Source organism: Alligator mississippiensis, chromosome 1, assembly GCF_030867095.1.
Source record: "Alligator mississippiensis isolate rAllMis1 chromosome 1, rAllMis1, whole genome shotgun sequence".
Classification (NCBI taxonomy): Eukaryota; Metazoa; Chordata; order Crocodylia; family Alligatoridae; genus Alligator; species Alligator mississippiensis.
The window spans coordinates 451,243,497-451,263,120 of record NC_081824.1 but is presented as its reverse complement, the minus strand read 5'-3'; the positions used below and the strand labels follow the sequence as shown (position 1 = coordinate 451,263,120).

Below are 19,624 nucleotides of genomic sequence, written 5' to 3'. Positions count from 1 at the left end.
TGGGCACCGCTGCCACGACTGCTCTCTCACTGCATCATCGGTTGCTTCCTTCAACATCAGCACCAGCTTGACTACACACTTGTTCTCTTCTTGCCTTCCCACCAGGACTTTCATATTTTGCACTCTGTCTTTCATGTTTGGAATAATGTTCCCCCCACAACTCTCCCAAGCCATTTCTCTGTCTGTAAATCCCTCTTCTAATACAATGCCCACAAAACATTGCCAATTGAGAACAGACATACGGGTACAATCAATTTTTTTGCCTCCATTTATGTCAAATGACTTGTGTCAAATCTTAGCAGAAATTCTGGTATCCAGTGCAAGAGGTATTTAAGGAAAAGAGCGGGGCCATCAGAAGAATAAACACGAAGCAGGTGGAAGCAATTGGAGATGATTTCCTCCCTCTCAGAAATTGCCCCTTATAACAAGACTTTCTTCAAGAAGTCCATTCAGATCTTTTGAACTCTTCTTTACCCTCCTTTCTGTATTATAGCTGTATAACTCATCTGAATGCCTTATAAAGCTGTGGGAAATAGGATGAGAGTTTCCTAATTTCAGACATCAAGACAAATAGCAATAAATAGCAGCAATAAATAGATAGCAATGTTTTACAGAGCTGTGTGTTAACAGCAAGTTTCTGCTTAACATGTAGCATCAGCTTTTCTCAGTGTGTTTCATCCATAGATGGCTATGAGCATCTGGCACATTGTGGTCAGCTCTTAGATCAGGGGTGGGGAAAATATGGCCCATGGGCCATATCCAGCCAGCCAAATTCAGGGCTTGGTCCTGCTCCCTCCATCACAACACTGCCGGAGGTGCAGGGATGGACTCTTGGTAGTGCCTGGGCCCCAGCAATCCTTTTTGGAAAATGTGTATTTCAGGTGGTGAAGAGAGAGCTGGAGAAGATGCTCATTATTGAAGATGATGTGGACTTGGAGCATCAGTTCAAGAGGAAGCTCCTGACACTGAGGGATGATGAGCAACAAGCGCAGCTAGACCAGGAGCTCGTGGGAGGGATGTTTGCTTGGAGAGCTTTCACTGCTGCCGACCAGAAGGGAGTTCTCCCCCGCTTCCCCTGTCCAGTCCTGTGCATAGTGCAAATGCAGCAGAGCTCAAATCAGAATTATAATCAGAGACGCCTGCTTGTGGCTTGCTGGGAGCGCACACTGGAGACATAAGTTTGCAGTCAGCAAACGGGTTCATCTTCAAAGGGGCTTGTGTAGATACAACTTTAATCAAACAAAGCACATTGCAAGGACTGCCCTCTTGAACGAAGAGCTGCATCCTGTGCTACAGGAGGGTACTCAGGAAGGAGCGGAGCTCCCACTGAAGCATTCCCACTTTGGCCTAAGCTAATGTCCATTTAGGACAGGAATACATTTGTTCACTGGAAGGCTGGGAGAAGAAGAGAGGGTTTGAATCCCTTTGTTTAGTCAGATTAGAAAAAGCCAATTCCCGAAGAGCATCAAGGGGGATGCTGCAAGCTAGCCAGCAAATGCACTTTGACAGAGACCTGCTCCAGCCTGAGCTCATTGCCAGCGATGTTCAGCACCAGCGTGCAATCTCCTGGCGAGAGGCTCTGCACTAGATCATGTAAAGAAGAAGCTGAAGACTGTAGAGAATTGCTCCTCTCTCAAGACATTTTTTATCAAAGTCCCTCCATCACCCTGGGGACACAGCCATTCCTGGGTGCAATCCTTGCTCCATACCATAGGCAAGAAGAGATTTGTTTCTGGATAAACCATCTCTGTCCTGTGCCGCAACCCTTTCACACTTGACCCACGGACCAGGAGCCAGAAGCTCCTGGGAACCCCCAGACAGTCCTCACTATATCACTGGGCACATCTCAGTGAAGGGGGGTTGTCTTCTCTGTGTTTCCCTGGATTCATCCGAGGCCAGTCATGTGGTAGGAAATCCCATGAGCTGCCCTTGCACTGGGAGATGCACTGCAGTGAAATGACGGTGCAGGAAGGCCTGAGGTGCTTGGCATTGTGCACTTGCACCGTGGAGCCAACCTTTATTTTCATGGCCCTCGGTTTCTCCCTTTCAGCGACATCAGGCAGAAAACAATGCAGGGAGAATGGCCTGAAAAGGCAATTCCAGATGTAATGAGCCTTGTGGGAGCGGATTATTCTTACTGAACATGGGGATATGTAATCTCGTTGCAAGGGGCTTGGAAGTTGATTTGAGCTGAACCTTTCCGCAAGGTGCTACCTGTAGATGATTCCTGCCAGCGCCCGGTGCAAGTAAAGCGTGCTTTCAGCTTGTGACACCTACCGGCTTTGTGTGCACTGTGTCTGGCTGGAGGATCTTGAATTGGATGCCATGTGGCCATTTTTATAGTACATCTCCATGCTGACCCAGTTGGTGGACAAGGGGACTGGATATTATGGTTCTAGGATATCATGGCCCTTGGATACAAAAGCTGGGTAAATTAATTGATGTTTTTTGTGAAATGGGTATAAAAATGCCTACCTCAGAGAAGCCGTGTGAGATTGTTGAATTGATTTTGAATCTGGTCTTCAGTTGAAAGGAAATGAAGCAGTAGGGGGTTAAGGTTATGTAGGTGATACCTAGTTTTGAGCCTCACCTTGCCCACAAGGCCTGGACAAGATCTGTGGGCAACCAGAGCATTGAAAAAACTACCCAGGCATAAAAGTCCTTGTGGGTGTCTTTTGATTTCATTGTGCTACAGTGTTCAGTGTTTTTATTGCAAAGTGTGTGTGTGTTTGTGTGTGTGTGTACAGGAGTAGTCATGACTGTGAACCAACTTTCAGCCAGAGTTGGAAACATTCCTCATTTGTGTGTGCAGGATGTGCATTTTGTGATCTCGAGGCAGTCAGGCTGTCTAAGTGTCTTGGGACGTGATGTAGGTCTGAAGGGGCAGGGGGACTCTCTTTAAGGATGGTCCACATTTTGTAGACATTTTCTTTCATGTACCATAATGCTCCCACTGAGACGTCTCACCCAAACAATATGCAGTGCCACATCTGTGGTCTTTCTTCTCAACAAGTAGAGCTCTGTCCCTGTGACCACACATTTTTGTCTTCTCAGAGCACGTCTAGGACAGGCCGTTGTTCTCCTTTTGACACCTACTGCCCATCGTTGGGTATTTGGTTCATGTGACATTGGCTGGGTGCATCACTTGGCCTTGTCTACACCAGGAACAGTTCCTCTGATGGGAGCAAGTCAGGCTACTCCTGGGTTGTCTGGACTGCCTGGAAGCAAGGTTAGCACATGTGTCACTAAAAAACACCAGCAGACAGTTGATGGCAGCATTTACACTACTGTTAACATCAGGAAGCTTCGCTAGGGAGTAGTGGGAGGCAATTTTAACCCCATCTGTCCAGCTCTAGCCTTTTCTGTCTGCTTTCTCCAAGGGGATTTTTTGAAAGCCTTCAGGGCTGGCCTTTCTTGGTTTCCCCTGAAGTCATTGGTCTCAGTCTCAGTCCTGGGAGACTTGGTTTACTTCAGTGGAAACACTTCTTTTAGAAATCCCATACACAGGTCATTTGGGGATGTATGTAAAGGATTCAGAAGCCAACTTGCATGCCCAGAGGCTTTGACAACTTGCACTGCCCCAGAGGTCTCCATTGCCATAAACACTTCTCCAAACGGAGCCAATAAACAGCTTTGCTTCCAGCCGTGCCGGTCTCATGGCACGTTGCCCAGACTGTGGAAAGAGAGGCCGTGTCCCCCTGCAGAAAGGGGTGGTGATTAGCGGATGGGGAAGTGTCTGGTTTCTGAAATGCCTCAGTGCAAGGTTGTCCTTATCTGACCACGGAAAGGTCATTTTTTCCAAGAGCGACCATCTCTTGGCACATCTTCCTTGAGGGATGAGCTAGGACTCCCCACCTTGGTGTGTGACTCTAACCACTGCCGATCTGGCCTCAGACTTGAGGTTTGTCCTAGACGCTTGGAGAGCTGTTCCCATGGTCTCCTTCTTACCATCTTTAATGCAAAAGCAAGTGGAGTGGGGCCTGGCCTCCTCTTTATGGGTTTGGAGTTGAGCCAAAATGTTCCCGGCTGGCAGAAGAACAGAGACGCCTAAAAAAGCATAAGGCAAACTGCAGTCCGTCCTCACGTGGGCTTGTGCTGGCGACACTGCCGTGGGGCAGGAAGCTGGCTCCACGGCACGCTTCCCTTACAGGAATAATCACAGCAATTCCTTGAATGACGACTGTCTGCCATTCCTTGTGTAGAAGACTGTATTTGTAAAGATGAATATATAGGGGCTATGGGTGGACAAGCGTAACACCTTTCCACATTGTTGTTACCATGCTGCTGTGTAACACTAAGTCTTGTAGGTTTGTGGGATTTGTGCCCCTGTCTCTGCAAGAAGCTGCAGCTGTCGTGTGTGTGCGCGTGCAAGAGGGAGTGGGGCGTCCTTTCTTTTTTCCCTTTCAAAGGATCAGAGTGAAGACGAACATGACTTGCCAAAGCGGCCACCTCTGTGTCAATACCAACACTTCTCAGCTTTGTCTGTAGTGTGCCCTCCCCCCAGTTCAGGTTTTCTTTCCTGTAAAAGTAGACATTGCTGAATCCCACGTACCCAGGGGAGGAGGAGGGTGTTTGAAAACCCTGAAACACGTGTACAGGCTCTGGAGCCAATGCCTTAGCTTGAGAACCGACGCCTTTGCTTACTAGAACTGAAAGGTATTTAGAGATCCAGTGTGCTTGTCGCCTCTTAGGAAATTTGCTTGCTTTTTTAGACTCGTCACCCCTTGGAAAATCTCAGCTTATGCTTTGATTATGGAAAGAAAAAGCAAATCTCCTGTAAAGACCTCAGACAGAGCACAGCTGGTCAGAAAGCTTTTGCCACTGTTATTTCCTATTTGAAATCTGGGTTGCTCCTGTGCTGGTGCCTGCACAACTAAGTGTGGTAATACTGAGTCACCCTCCAGACCCCTCCCAGGATCTTCTGGCACCTTAGCTGAGAATTGCTGACACGGGGCAGAAGAGTAGGGGGTCTTCCCTGGGCCGTCCGCTATGATTTTGGAGAGGCAGGGGGTTCCCCTTGGGAAAATCTCCAGAGCCACAGTCAGGTCTCTGTTTTTCAGCCAGCTGTGCTTGCATCAACTCCATTTACAGCCTGGGCAGGGAGCAGCTGTCAGTGTTCAATAATAAACAGCTTGCCTTGTAGTGTATTAGAGAACCCAAAAAGCATGAACATTTATTCAGAAAACTGAAATTGAAGTTAGTCGTCTTGCTAATCATCAGAAAGGGCCTGCATGAAATCAGTAGGAATTTTAACGTGGTCTTCAGGAAGAGAGGATGGAGGCATTTTTGTGCCATCCACTTTTTAGCAGCATTGAACCAGAATGTCAGGTTGGAGCCCAAATGGGAGCTGAAACTACGGGGAGGTATCATAGCCTCCAAAACAGATCATAGCCTCCAAAACAAGGGGCAAGCAGTGCAGAACTCAGCTTTTTTGCACAGAATTGTAGGTATGAATATGGCATCACAAATATTTCACTTAATTTCAGATTTCCCTCAGAAATGGGATGCCTGTTCAATGTAGGTGGCTTTGCACAGGACATGTATGGAAATCTTGAGATCAGCACCTTTTACATTGGGACCATCTCCATTCCCTTTGGCTACAGATGTCAAGCTGCCCTTGGTGGGAACAAAGGCTAGGACACACTGTAGGTTAGACACATCTCCCCTGTACATGTCCAGTCCTGGCACATCTCCTTCTTGAGGACAGTGAAGAAAACAGACTGGTGTCTAGTGCTCTCCCCACTGCTCCCTAGGACAGTTATTTCCAAATTCCTTGCAATGACCACTGTCAACCATCAGTATTTTTCAGTTCACCTTTCACTTCATCATGAAACTTTTAATTGGCAGGGAAGGAGGTTTTTTTGCATTTGTGGATCATGTCTGGGGAACCATTGCTCTAAGATAAGCAGCACGTCCTCTGAATATAGCAGCTGCTGTTGTGAGTACATATGAGTCAAGTGTAACTCTTATTCTTCCCTAGCCACATACCTTTTCTCACTGTGTTTGATGACAGCTCAGGCCTGAAGTGCCATACAGCCATAGCCCCAAGTTGAAATGTTTATGATGAAGGCTTTAACAAATTATATGCCATAGGACAGTGCACATACAGATACTGCTTTGCAACCAGTGGAGACTAAGCTATGTGCACTTATTTCCCAATGTTTTGCAACAACCACTGTCAACCTTCAGTATTTTTCAGTTCAACTTTCCCTTTTCTCATTCTGCATTGAGGCTGGCGGAGCTTCCCACGGTTTGATCCACTCTCTGGTGAGCTTAAGACACAGGCAGGAAGGGCTGGGCTATCCGCAGGGGCTGTGCAGGCAAGAGATGAAGCATGGCACAGGCATGTACTGCAATGAATGGCACCCAGCAGGAGAAGGACCCTGGGGTGCCACCTCAGCGGCCCCTGCTGCCATGTGCTGCCAGTGCCCCCCAGGTCCTGCAGGCTGGATCCCAGCTCTGAGCATGCTGCAGGCTGTCAACCCCTGTCCTGAACACCAAGACCCCAGGGGCAGGTTCATGATGAACACGTAGTCAGTCCCCCAGTTCCTGCACAGCAGGAGCCAAGCTCCACAAGGATGGCTGCTGTTGTGCGTGGATGTACAACAGTGATTCATGCCCCTTTTAAGGCTTGATGCCAGAGCTCACTCTCAGTGGGAGTTTTGCCTGAGTCAGGCAGCAAGATGGGGCTCTTAGTGAGACAGCAACATCACTGTGTGGGCTGTACTAAATACAGTTGAGAGAACAGAGAAAACTGCCTGGTCATTTCTTTGGCCGTGATGTAAGTACCTGCCTTACACACTCACACACACAGCACACACAATAACCTATGGAGCACAACTGAGCTCCCTGCTCTGTGTCAAGGCAGAGTTTTCCCACCATGGTCTGCTCAACGTGCTGGAGAATGGGAGGCCCCTGGTTTGGCAAGTCACATTTTAAAACCCAGGCTACGCGGTGTACCTGCCTTTGCATGTAAAACACTTCACGTGGAGAAGGGAAACAAGGTGGGATAACATGAGATTGATGAAGACCAAGCTCTTAGATGGGTGAGGAGGAGTCTTAGTTAAGCGTAAAATTATAGCTGTTTGTAGTGTTTCAGCTTTTAAAGCAGTAGTGCCTTCTTAAAAACAGAAGTTTTAATGATCCTTGAGAAATGTCTGTTCCCTATTCCCATTACAAGGACGGGAAGGACATGGGACTGTTTAATGCCAGAAAATGAAAGATCTAACCTTGTATAAGTTAACACAGAAAAGCACTTCTTCTGTGGCAATTTGATTAGGGAAATCCTGCAGTGCGTCTCCACCTCTCCCTGCAGAACGGCACCGATTCTTCCTATACTTCTCCCTAGTTCATCTACTAGCCGAGTGGGAACAGGGACATCTCCAGTGATGATGCAGTGCCAGGATGCAGGACAGGGACATTTCTACCTGGGAGAAGTGGTACAATCTGTGCGTTCTCCTTTGCCTGAGGAAGGGTGAGGGAGCCCAAAAGCTTACAAATAAAGACATTTTTTTGCAATGATTTACTTGGTCTAATAGAAGATACCACCCTGCAATAGCTGGTATAAGCAAGTCTTTTGGGCCTGGACCTGTGGTTCTGGTCATTAGAGACCTTCATGTAAGCACCAAAGTTCATCAAGGACGAGCCTTTGTGCAGGTATGAGGACATGTATTTGGGAATTGTGGGTGGGTGCAGCAACCAGGCCACACTTTAGAGGTCAGCTGAACTTTGAGATGACTTAAGAGTTCAACATGTCCACTCCAGACACTTCATAGATGAGAAAGGGACATGATGTGGTGGGGACAGAAGAAAGGGAAGGTGACGATTTTACTCATTCCAAAACTAGGTCTTACTTTGTAAAGCTGTATTCCTGCTGGGAGTCCCTTCCCTACTCAACCTTGAGTATATCTATATCTGTATCTGTAGCTATATCTATATCCTCCATAATGGCCCAAAGAATTTTGGAGAAAACTCAAACGAATTGGAAATCGCTAGGTATTCGTTTCTCTGAAGAGTCTCACAAGTAGGCTGCTCGTTCTCCATGCTCGCTTTCTGCTGGACTTGTTTCCCCAGTACCAAGTGTTATCTGTGACAAATCTGATTAGGAACAAATTGTAAAAACGGTTCTCTATTTTCTTCATTTCCTACTGCAGTTTTCTGAGCAGCGGGTTGGGGTCCTGACGCCAGAGTCATTCAAGAGCTAACTGTCTGCTTTCCTAGCAATTATTTTCACTTTCCCGAGGGATGTCTGAACACCTGACGGCTGCTTGAGCATCCCAGGGCCAGGCACGTAGAAAAACACCAGCAAATTCCTAATGTTATCATAATTTCAGTAAAATATTAATAAATGTTGAATCGAAGAAGCATTCTGCCTTTTGAAAAGACATCTTGTTCAGGAGAGTACAACTGTTTAAAAAGATGACCTTTACCAGCACTTTTTAACTAATATATATTTAATTGTCTTAAATAATAGGAACATAAACGTTTTAACTATATACATTTTGTCATCTCAGGAATGGAGGTTGTACAGCCATTCTGCAGACACTGTCCAGGTGCATGTCCGTGCTGTTGCCATGTTTAGACGAAAACTGGAACTGACACAGGCTGGGGGCTAAAAACCTGATCCTGCCAAACGTTCCCAGACCCCAGAAATCCCCTGCAGATCCTGCATCCCCATAAACCCTCCCATGGATTGTGCTTAGCCCGCATCCTCCCACAAATTGTGCCAACCCATTCCCCACCCAACCCCCCATGGCTTGCACCTGCCCCCCCACCGCCACCCCCCTGCAGACACCCTCTGCCCCCCGCCCCTCTGCCGATGCCCCCCTATCTAGGGTTACCGGGGGGAGCAGGGAGCTGTGGGTTGGGAATGAGGAGCACCAGCGGGGCTGGAGGGTGGGAAAGGGGCTGTGGGTTGGAAGTGGGGGGCACGGGCAGGGCTGGGGGAGTTCAAGAGTGAGGGATGCTGGGAGGGAGCAGGGAGCTGGACACCTGAGATACCTGAGATGGAGCAGGCATTTTTCAGTTAAAAATGCTCTATGCACCCAGCGAGGGGTGTACACCGGACTTCAACAAGCCATTTATATGACAGACGGATACCTCCAACGTGGCGTTAGGTGTGGTGCTGTCCCAGACACAGGAGGTGGGGGAACATCCAGTGGCCTACATTAGTCAAAATTGTTCTTGGGTCTGCTTCCCGTGGGAGACACGTGGGTTCATGCCCATTGTGTTCCTGGGAGCCAAAGACCCGGACCTCCCAGTGAAGAGCCAGGAGGTAGGAGCTGGGCTGAGAGAGAGGGTGAGTGAGCACAGGGGAGCTTGTAGGGGGCTGAGGAAGTATGAGCATGTGTGCGAGATTGTGTGTGCATGTGTGCGTGTGGGGCCGTGCCGGACAGGACATGTCGGCTGAGTGGAGCCCGGGAGGGAAACCCCCCCGCCCAGGTCCCTCCTTAGCTGAGCCCCCCGGGAGCCCTGCGAACAGAGCGCACAAGAAGGCGCAGCCCAACTAGGGAGCAGCGGTTTGCACGGGAGTTCGTGCAGAGGGGCGCGCAGAAGGCGCCCAGAGGGCTGGTCCAAGCAAGCGGCCTGAGCCCAGAGGCCTGAAGAGCAGCTGCTGAGACCAGGTAAGTATGAGACGTGGCTCACAGCCGTGGCAGTGACTCGCCGTGCCCGTCAGCTTCAGCTTCCCCGCACGGAGACCCCACCCAGACAGAGCGTGCAGCCCTGGCCCTGGACTGCGGGAGCTGCCTGGGGTGGCAGCGGCTGCTGACCCCGAGCACAGGCGCTCCCCCACGTGTGGGATGTGCTCCTTGGTGGAGCCCCTGGAGCGCCGAGTGCGGGAGCCTGAGCAGGAGCTACGCCAGCTACGCACATCAGAGCCCATGAAGGCTACACTGGCAACTACCGCTGGGCCCTACTCCAGGGAAACGGCGCAGAGAGGAAGGATGTGCAGGAGAAGGGGGAGGAGGTGGCCACAGAGAAGACTGGCAACAAAGACCCCCTGCAGCCACCTGGAAAACAGTTGTCTCCAGGTCCAGAGCATGCAGAGCTGGGGCCACTCCTCCCCGGCACGGCACATCAGCTAGGTCCCCGCACTATGCAGGACGAGACTCCCACAGAGACACCAGAGGAGGAGATAAGTGTTCAGGAAGTAAGTATTCCCACCCCGAGGAGGACACACCAGGTGGGGATGGGGACTCTCTCCTGAGGGGCACGGAAGGACCTATCTGCCATCTGGACCACTTATCCCGAGAGGTCTGCTGTCTCCCTGTGGCCCGCATCCAAGATGTTGTGGAGAGGATCCTCAGGCTTGTCCATCCCTCTGACTATTGTCAGACTATATTCTCTTCTGTGCTCCCTGTTGCAGCCTCCTCTCATCCAGGGCACAGATCTGGAAGGGCTACTGGGCTGTGCTGGACTCCTAAGAGATCATGTTCACGCTTGAGCCCGGCCTCTTCGGCTTCATGCTCGCGCTGGCGCTGGGCCTCCTTGTGCTGGCGCTGGGCCTCCTTGTCCACCATCTGCATCTGCCTCAGCTCCAGGTCATGCTTGAGGTTGTGCTCCTCAACTTCCAGCTGCAGCTGATATTTGCACAAGTCCCACTCAGAGGATGGCCCCTCAGGGTCTGGATGGACTCAAGGAGGTGATCTTGCAGCCTGGTCATCATCGCACAGGATCTTAATCTGGTCTTCTTTCTTCTGCTCCTTCTTCTCTCTTTCATCACCTTTTTCAAGTTGACCACAGTCATGTGGTCATACTCGTCAGTCACCCCAGCTATCTACACTGTCCGCTTGACCAAATGCCAAATGAGAGATTGTTTGCTCAAGGGTTTCCAGTGACTCTGTTCCCTTCCCCAAATGATGCCTTCAAGACAGCAGCTTGTCAGAACCCACCACTACCATCACACGTGGTGGGCCAGTAGAGGGTGCTCCTGCATTGAGCCATGTGTCTCACTGCGCCCAACCACCTTCCAGGCTCCAAGTGCTTCTCTGGGGGTAATGAAGCCACCAACCATGATCTGGTCTGATCTTGTCACTATGCCCCATGGGCAACACAGGCCTAGTAGTCCTTGATGGTATTTGATCCACTGCAAGAACTTGGGGTGCTTCTCTGTCTGAAGCAGAAATTGTGGTTTCCCTTACTCAGCCGAACCAAGGGGATCCCAAGGGGTAATCTACACCCTCTCCCAATGAGTCTCCCTTCCTAGGTACACAGGAGAAATGTATTGGTTACAAGGAGTAGGTTTGGAATATGGCACAGGATAGAGCAATACCAGAGAAGTCCCTTAGTGCAAATGGTGGCATGGTAGCCTTTGATCACGCATGTGAGTACATGCTGGCTATCTATTTAGTTAGTGAGGCTGTGCAAAATTTTGCCAGCTGTTTCATTTCAAAGCTGTTTAAAAATGTTTCAAGCTCAAAACAGTGAAATTGAAACACAACTAAAGGAGTCAAAATGAACTAAGGGCACTTGTAACATTTCAAAAGCTTGAACCGGTTTTGAATTTTGAAACAGGGCTTACTTGGCCTCAGCGCTGGTCTCCGACAGCAGCAGCAGCCTCATCTTATCCAGCTCACAGATCTAGGGGCTTGCATACCTGGGAGGAGTCTGGCACAGCCCAGCAGCCCTGCCAGGGGTGTGAGCGCCCAGATCAGTGTATCAGATGAGGGGAGGCTGCAGCTGCTGCCTGGAACAGGAGGCAGCAGCAGTTCTCTCCGGGGCCGGGTACACTCCATGCCCAGCAGAAATCCAGGGGCTTGCACCCCGGGAGGACTGCTGGGCTGTGCCACACTACTCTTGGGGGACCAAGCTCCCGTATCTGTGCTGGATGAGGGGAGGCTGCAGCTGCTGCCTGGGACAGGCAGCAGCAGCATTTATCTCCAGTGCTGGGTGCAGCCTGTACCCCGGGGAAGGCTGCCAGGCTGTGCTGGACTCCTTCCAGGGATGCGAGCCCCAGACCTGTGAGCTGGATGAAAGGAGGCTGCCCTGTCACCTGTGACTGGTGCTGAACCCGAATAAGCCCAGCTTAGAAACTTAAAATATTTTGAAACTTTCGAAATGTTCTGAGTGCCCTTGTTTCATTTCGAAGCTGTTTCAAATCCTTTTGTTTTGTTTCAATTTCACTGTTTTGAGTTCGAAATGCATTGAAACAGCTTTGAAATGAAAAACCCAGCAAAATTTTGCACAGCCCCACTAACTAAATAGATAGCCTGCATTAACTCAGATGCATGATCAAAGGCTACCATGCCACCATTTGCTGGAAGGGATTTCTCTGATATTGCTCAATCCTGTGCCATATTGCAAACCTACTCCTTGTAACTAATACATTTCTCCTGTGTATCTAGCATGGGAGACTTGTTGGGAGAGGGTGTAGTTTATGCCTTGGGATCCCCTTGGTTTGGCTGAGTAAGGGGGACCTCTATTTCTGCTTCAGACAGGGAAGCACCCCAAGTTCTTGCAGTGGATCAAATACCCTCAAAAGCTACTAGGCCTTTGTTTCCCATTGGGCATAGGGCCAAGATCAGTCCAGATCGAGAACGGTGCCTTCATTTCCCCCAGCCTTGCAGGTGTGGTCCAGGAGTGGGGGTGCCTGGACGTGAGGTGCCCCCAGGGAGGCACTTAGAGCCTGGAAGGTGGTCGGGCTCAGTGAGGTGGGTGCTCAACGCAGGAGCAGTAGCCACTGGCCCACCATGTGTGATGGTAGCTGTGGGATCCGACAACCTGCTGTCTTGAAGGCATCATTTGGGGAAGGGAACAGAGTCACTGGAAACCCTTGAGCAAACAATCTCTCGTTTGGCATTGGGTCAAGTGGGCAGTGTAGATAGCTGGGGTGACTGACGAGTATGACCACATGACTGTGGTCAACTTGAAAGAGGTGATGAAAGAGAGAGGAAGGAGCAGAAGAGAGAAGACCTGATTAAGATCCTGTGTGATGATGACCGCCTGCAAGATCACCTCTGCACGTGCAGGCAGAACCCGAGGGGCCATCCTCTGAGTGGGACTTGTGCAAATACCAGCTGCAGCTGGAAGCTGAGGAGCGCAAGCTCAAGCATTAGCTAGAGCTGAAGCGAATGGAGATGGTGGAGAAGGAGGCCCAGCGCCAGCACAAAGAGGTCCAGTGCCAGCATGAGCATGGTGGCCAAGAGGCCAGGTTCAAGTGCAAACACCATCTCGCAGTACTCAGGATGCAGTCAAACCCTGGAGTTGCAGGCGCTTAGCGAGCCCCAGCTGCTCCCTCAGGCTGAACACACCAATCTCCCCTCACAACAAACATGGAGATGATCCAGAAGCCTTCCCAAAACAGTTTGAAAACCATGCATGCCAATGAAAGCTGGGAAAGGTCTTGAGCATATAACTAACCTCGTCTCCCGAGAGTGTTTGTGCATCACAAACTGTTGGGGACCAGGCTGTGACCAGGGAGCCAGCGAACAGGGACTGCCAACAGGGGAGCAGTTTGACTGCAGTTCACAGGCCAGGCATGGGCAGGAGCACATGGGGGCTTATGCCAGAGACTTCAGGGAAGTGAAGGAGGAGGGGTGCTACTATGGGGTGGTGACACGGAGCGCAGCCAAGGCCCCTGCCCTGCTGCTGCCTCCGGCCCGCAGCTCCTGTGAGGCCTCCACCCAGACAGGCCCCTTGGATGGGTGGGCAGTGCCCTGAGCCCTGTCTGCGGGGGCTGCCTGGCGGGACATCTGAGGCCTGGGGGTAGCGTGGGGGCCGGGAGTCTCTTGCCTGTCCCACCTGTGCCCGGACTGAGGCCCTGGAGGGGCAGGTGAGGGGGCTCCAGGCAGAGGTGAGCAGGCTGAGGGGGATCAGGGCAATTGAAGAAGGGATTGATGGCTACTTTCATTCTCTGCAGGATAAGGGAGGAGCACCAGGAGGTATGGGGGTGGGTGGGAAAGGGGCTGTGGGTTGGGAGTGAGGGGCACCGGCAGGGCTGGGGGGGCAAGGGGAAGGGTATATACCCCTTCCCCCACCCAGGGGTCTGCTTTCTTGCAATTGCAAAACCCTACCCTTATCCCCGCCTTGTAACAAACCTCCCTCCCATTTTCCCCCTCTCCCTCCCACTCCTTGTGCCCAACATCCCTCCTGAACATAAATTATATTCCCTTCTGCTCCCCATTCCCACCTGACCCCATCCCTCCCATGCCTGCACCCCAACCCCCCACAGGTTCCCAGTCTCCCCCAGCCTGAGAATGGTATTCGTGTCAGCTCCTTGTCAGGATGCTCTCATTCGGGTCTGACCCTGCTGCCTCTAAAGAGGCGAGGTAGGCGCCTCCTCTTTTTCTTGTCTGCAGCAGACAATGGGGAGGCACGGAAAGCTGGCTTTCTTCTTTGGCTGATGTCTGCGTTCCCCTGGCTGTTCATATAAGAAAGCACATTTGCTTCCTGTGGGAAGACTAGCTCTGCAGAAAGAGAAAAGCAAAGAAGCGTCGAGTGATTGACTCTGGATAGTAGCACTGCAAGCAAGCATAGAAAACTGGTGAGCATTCAGAGGTGCATGCTGGCTGGACACGTGCCACTTAGAAGTCTAAATAAGGTTCTTTAATTTGGTTTTTTACTAATTATAACATCTCCTTTCCCACCAGCAAAAGTATGAGAAGATGTTGTACCGTCCAAAATTATGCTTCTGGAAGTCTCATAACACCAAACTTACCTGTGCACTACATGAAACAGTTTTCTGGCTCTGAGATCATTGACTACAGACAGTAGCATGACGTATACACACAGGGCTGTACATTTAGGTTGAAAGGCAATCATTTGACTTGCTTCCTTAATGCATCATTTCCATGTGTGGTTTTCTACAGCTTGCATGTGTTGGGGTCCTTTATTCAACAAAAACGTCAAGGCAAATTCTTTTCCTTTCAGCTGAAATAACCCCTTTACCTCATCATTAACCAAGAGCAGGGGTTGAACTTTGCCTTTTGGCATCAGAGGAGATTGCTGCTCCCTGAGCTCGCAGGTCCCTGTCTGCTAGCAATGGGAGACAGCTGTTTTCCAAAAAGGTGCCTGTGTGGGGAGGGGGGACACTGGGGTGTTGGGTTGCTGGGTCCCGGAGGCGAGCAGAAAGAAACCTGCTCAACCTGGCTTTCTCCCCTCCCTTTGCATCCTCCCTCTCTTCACTGGCTCTGAAAGAGGGCTGTAAATCCAGTGCAGGGCCTGATACTGCTGCTGATTTGATGGTGATGATAGTTTGACCTCGCAATGGTCAGGGATTGATGGTAGACTCTCCTCCTGCCACTCAAGATACTCAGCAGGCTTAGGGCTTGCCAAACACTGCAAGTACAATGCCTAAAATCCAGTAGCCCTCTGTGAAGGTGAAGCTATTCTGTGGGTGATGCTCTGGATTTATACAGTGCTTTCCCCAGTAGGGTCTTTGACCATAAGTATGGCTTTTGGCATGACAATAGTTCAAATAAATAGTAAAGATTAGCGTGGGCGTGCAAAACCTCAAACAACTGGTGGCCAGGATCCCAGGGACAGTAAGTTTAAAGGAAAAAGGAATCGGGGAATTTGGTTGTACCTTCGAGAGAATATTAAGGGCACTAGGATATGCCATCCCTGTGTAAGGAAGGTTAAGAATCACATCAACGGACTGGCTTGTCTAAACAGTAAATGCTTTTGTGACTTGAAACTTAACAAGGAATCTCTCCAAATGTAGAAACATAGCTACAATACTACAGATGACAAGAAAGGAAAACTCCAGGCAGACCAAGGCACTGCAATACAGCTAGTCCGAGACACACAAGCATCCTGTGAAGTTAGATATCAAGGACCAAAGGAAGTGCAGGTCCATTACTGATTGGGGAAAGGGAATTAAAATTGCTCAATACGGAAAAGGCAATGTGTTTAATGACCTCTTATCTCAGTCCGCATAAAATGTGTCCTAAAGGTCTCAACGAACTGAGCATACACTTATGAAATCTGCAGATGATGCCAAGTGAGGTAGGACAGCAGATGGTCTGGAAGATAGGTTGAGGATTCTCAATGACCTTGACCAATTGGAAAAAACGGTCTTAAATTAATGAAAGGATAGTATAATAGTTACAGGAGTAGAGCACAAGCTAAATATGAGTCATCACTGCAATATTCTTACAAAAACTGATAAAGAGCAAGAGCATATGGGGCTGTATTAACATGCATGTTGTGTGCAAAGTAGGGGAAACCATTTTTCAATGATATTCAGCATTGGGGAGGCCTTAGCTGGAAAACTGTGGCCAGTTCAAGGCATCGTGCTTTACGACAAACAGATGAACTGGAAAGAGTCTGGAGAAGAGCAGCAACAATGAGGAAGGGTCTAATATTGTCCTAGACAGGAAAGTTGGAAGACCTGGATTATGTAATCCTGAGAAAATGGAGGGGGTGTTAGAAATCTTCAGAAAGGGTTGTTACTTGTAAAGAGGATCTCTAGTTGTCTGTGATGATAGCAGGTATAGTAACGGGCTTCCATTGCAACAGGGGGCATTTAAGCTGGAAATGAGGAAATACTTCCTAACTCTGGAAGGTGGGGCTAGGCCCTGGGTGTCCTGCTCCCTGGATGAGTAGCCTTCCCATTAGCTTAAACATTAAAGTATGGGAGGGCCCTCATTCTCCTCCCACCTCTCCAATGAGCTTTTGGCCAGCCAAAATGTCATGACTTATAGTACGGCCTAGTGAGCGCCTCTGACCTGTTCATGGCTCCAAACATGCTGAGCTGCAGCACAACCCTATCCAAAACGGCAGCTATGTGGCTGTGGCCACGCTGGTTAGGCACACAAGGTGAAGTGGGATATAGCCCTGTGACTCAGTTTACATGCACGAGGAAGAAAGGAGCTGTGCCCATTTGAAACATCTAGTAAACTTCAGTCTTCTCCAGGAAGTTATTGAAGTCAAGGATGTAATCACTCACAAGGAGACGGGACATATCAGGACAAAAAACGGCTTCAGCCCATACTTAACTAACTGGAGGAGAGGGAGGCTGTACTGTGCTGCACCAGAATTAATACCGTGATGCAGAGATTACACAAGTCATCACAAATTCCTGGTGCAGAGGTCGTAGATTTTTTCAAGCAGGATGGATTTCAGGGAGTGTATCTGGACTGTGTCGTCCCTGTGGCTTTCTGGGCACCAGTCAGGGTACAGGTGAGGCTCCCAGACCTTTCTTCTGTTTCATTTGGCCCTGACTTCAGACAGCGGGACACATGTCAGCGCTGGATCTCTAATTGTCAGTCTTCCCCAGCTGCATGCATGACATCCCAACGGGGAGTAGAGGTGTGCTGACTCCTACCAGGTAATCAAGAGGGAGGTCTACTCCACCTGGCTATGAGATGAAGCACTGCACTATTTCTAAAATGGATTCATAGGCATGTTCTTCTGCAAATATGAGGAGGATATTTGAACCAGCAAAAAGTTTTGCTCTCTTACCTTTGTGTTCCGAAATGACCTGCACAAGTTGGTAGTTTCCAGCTTCCTCCATGTCCAGATCATATTTTCTCATAATTTTTGAGATCACATCTCTAGTTGTGTCTTGGCTCGTTAACTGGAAAAAGCATTTTGCAGTGAAATATTTTACTTCCTTGTTTCTTGACATTTGTTTTCACTTTATCTATCTGGCATGTTGGTTTGGTGTCTCATCGCTGAGGTACAGACAGTGCACAAATGGAAATTACAGAGAGATGGAAATAGTGTTGTGCACAGGACATCCTAGCAAAGGGTGACGGTTTCTGTGTGTATTTTACTCTACCAAGCTGCGTCTCTAGATTTGGTTTGTCCCTAGTGTAAAAAAGACCACTATGAATGTTGTTTTATTTTGCCTCTGTCTCTCGGAAATCTTTCATTGCAGCGTGGTCACCTACATGTAGCAGAGTCTCAGAAGCCACTAGGCTGGTCCTATGCCATCAAGGCTTTACTTGCCTAAATCTACCTTTGGCCAGTGAGATGGCACAAGCAGCATCTCCCTCACCATGCATCTGGCCCAGGGTTTCCCTCTGAACGGTTTCCCTTTCACTGGAAAGTCCCATACAACCTTCTCACAAACAACTGGGAGAAACATGGGGAAAAGCAAATGACTCCAAAGCAGATAGACAACTGGCTCAGCAGCCACAAGCAAAGGTCATTCTGCATGGATCCAGGTGGGAACGGCAGGAGGCTTTGAGTGGACTCCTACAGGGATCTGCCCTGGCTCCGCTGCTGTTCAGATGATTTGGATGCAGGAATAAAGAGCTTCCTGAGCAAATTTGCAGAGAACTCAAGACTGGGAAGGACAGCAAACGCACTGGGAACACTGTCTCTTGGCTGGGGATTTGGACTCGGGTGTGCTGATTGCTCTTGTTAGAACTAAAAAAACCTACAAGTTCCTGGGTTTTGCTTCTCTGCTCGGGGTCCTACCAAGCACCACATTTGGGATTGGACCTCCGCCTCCTTGCTTTAACTGTAGCGGGTTATGGTTCTTCTTGGTGTTTTGGGCATTGAGAATAGTAGTTGTGTGGGAGGTTGGTTTCTGCAGTATTAAGAATAGGTCAGACATAACTTGAGTGGAAAGGTTTAGTTAGGAATCATCCTGCCTTCAGCAGGGGGTTAGATTAGATGGCCTCCAGACGTCTCTTCCGGCTCTACTTTTCTATAAGAGAAAATGAGGGGTAATACACTATGATATTTAGAAGTATATGCCCTTTGGGATCCTAATTTTCTAGTGCTATACAGCATCTTTCGGTGACTTGCCACCAAGATGCTCTTCAGTGTATCTGTCTGCCTACCTGTGCACACACGCCCATTCATACAAATGGCGTGCATGGTTTCTTGGTACGTTAGTCAATGATTGAGGACAAGTGGTGGATATTATCCAGCTGAAAGCCCAGAGAAAAGTTTGGGAGGTGGAATGTAATTTGACTACTAAAATAACAATGTCAATTCACCTAAGAATCAAGGGCATGAGGTGGCCCCTAATATTTCAAAGCTTTGTCTTGGTGTGAATCAGAGCAGCAGAGAATTTACATGTAACTTGTCATCCCGAGTGAAAACACATCCTGTAATAAATCTACACAGCTCTTCCACATCACTTACCAGAATGCCTTTGTACACAGCACCTTGACTGTTCGGCACTGAGCAGTGAATGATGTAGGCGTCTTCGTTCTTCTGGGAGTAAGGTGCAGACAGAGCAAATCAGAGGTGGAGGAAGGAGGAGGTGATGAACACGCGGCCATGGAAGGTACGCATGAAGGAGATGATGAGCATTCAGAGAGGTAAATAATGAAAAATAAATGAAGGGAAAAAGTCAGAAACATGATGGAAGCAGTAGGGATGAAAGAGCAGAACCAGAAGCAGGTATTTTGGGTCTATGCCTGGTACTTGAATGTTGTTAGTGGTGGTGTCCTACCTCCAGGAGTAACTTGGTTTGGTATTTGTAATGAAGTATTCATATTTAGTATTCCATCTACAACTAACACCCCTGAAACACAGAAGATATTGATTTTTGCCGTTTGAAATGGGTGTTTAGTTGGTCTAATAAAAGACAGCACTTTTAGCCAAAGAACCTTGTCTGCTGAAAGAAACGGTAGCATTCCTGACTGCGCAATGAGCTTTGCTCAGGAAGGAGCTCCTGCAGGGCCGATGCGCCTACTGACCTTTCTCTGCCATTACCTATTGG

General features: G+C 49.2%; 1 protein-coding gene across 1 annotated transcript in view; it reads right to left on the bottom strand.

Annotated features, from left to right (window-relative positions):
- Positions 1-13,104: 13,104 nt before the first annotated feature.
- Positions 13,105-19,624, bottom strand: part of LOC132249440 (ral guanine nucleotide dissociation stimulator-like 1) — a 24,452-nt gene continuing 17,932 nt past the window's right edge. Inside the window, exons 7-9 of the mRNA XM_059724565.1 lie at positions 19,042-19,110; positions 17,404-17,518; positions 13,105-14,405 (exon numbers count right to left, since the gene is read on the bottom strand). Of these exons, the coding sequence (XP_059580548.1) occupies positions 14,230-14,405; positions 17,404-17,518; positions 19,042-19,110 (360 nt within the window). The 3' untranslated portion in view covers positions 13,105-14,229. The remainder of the gene's footprint in view (positions 14,406-17,403; positions 17,519-19,041; positions 19,111-19,624) is intronic.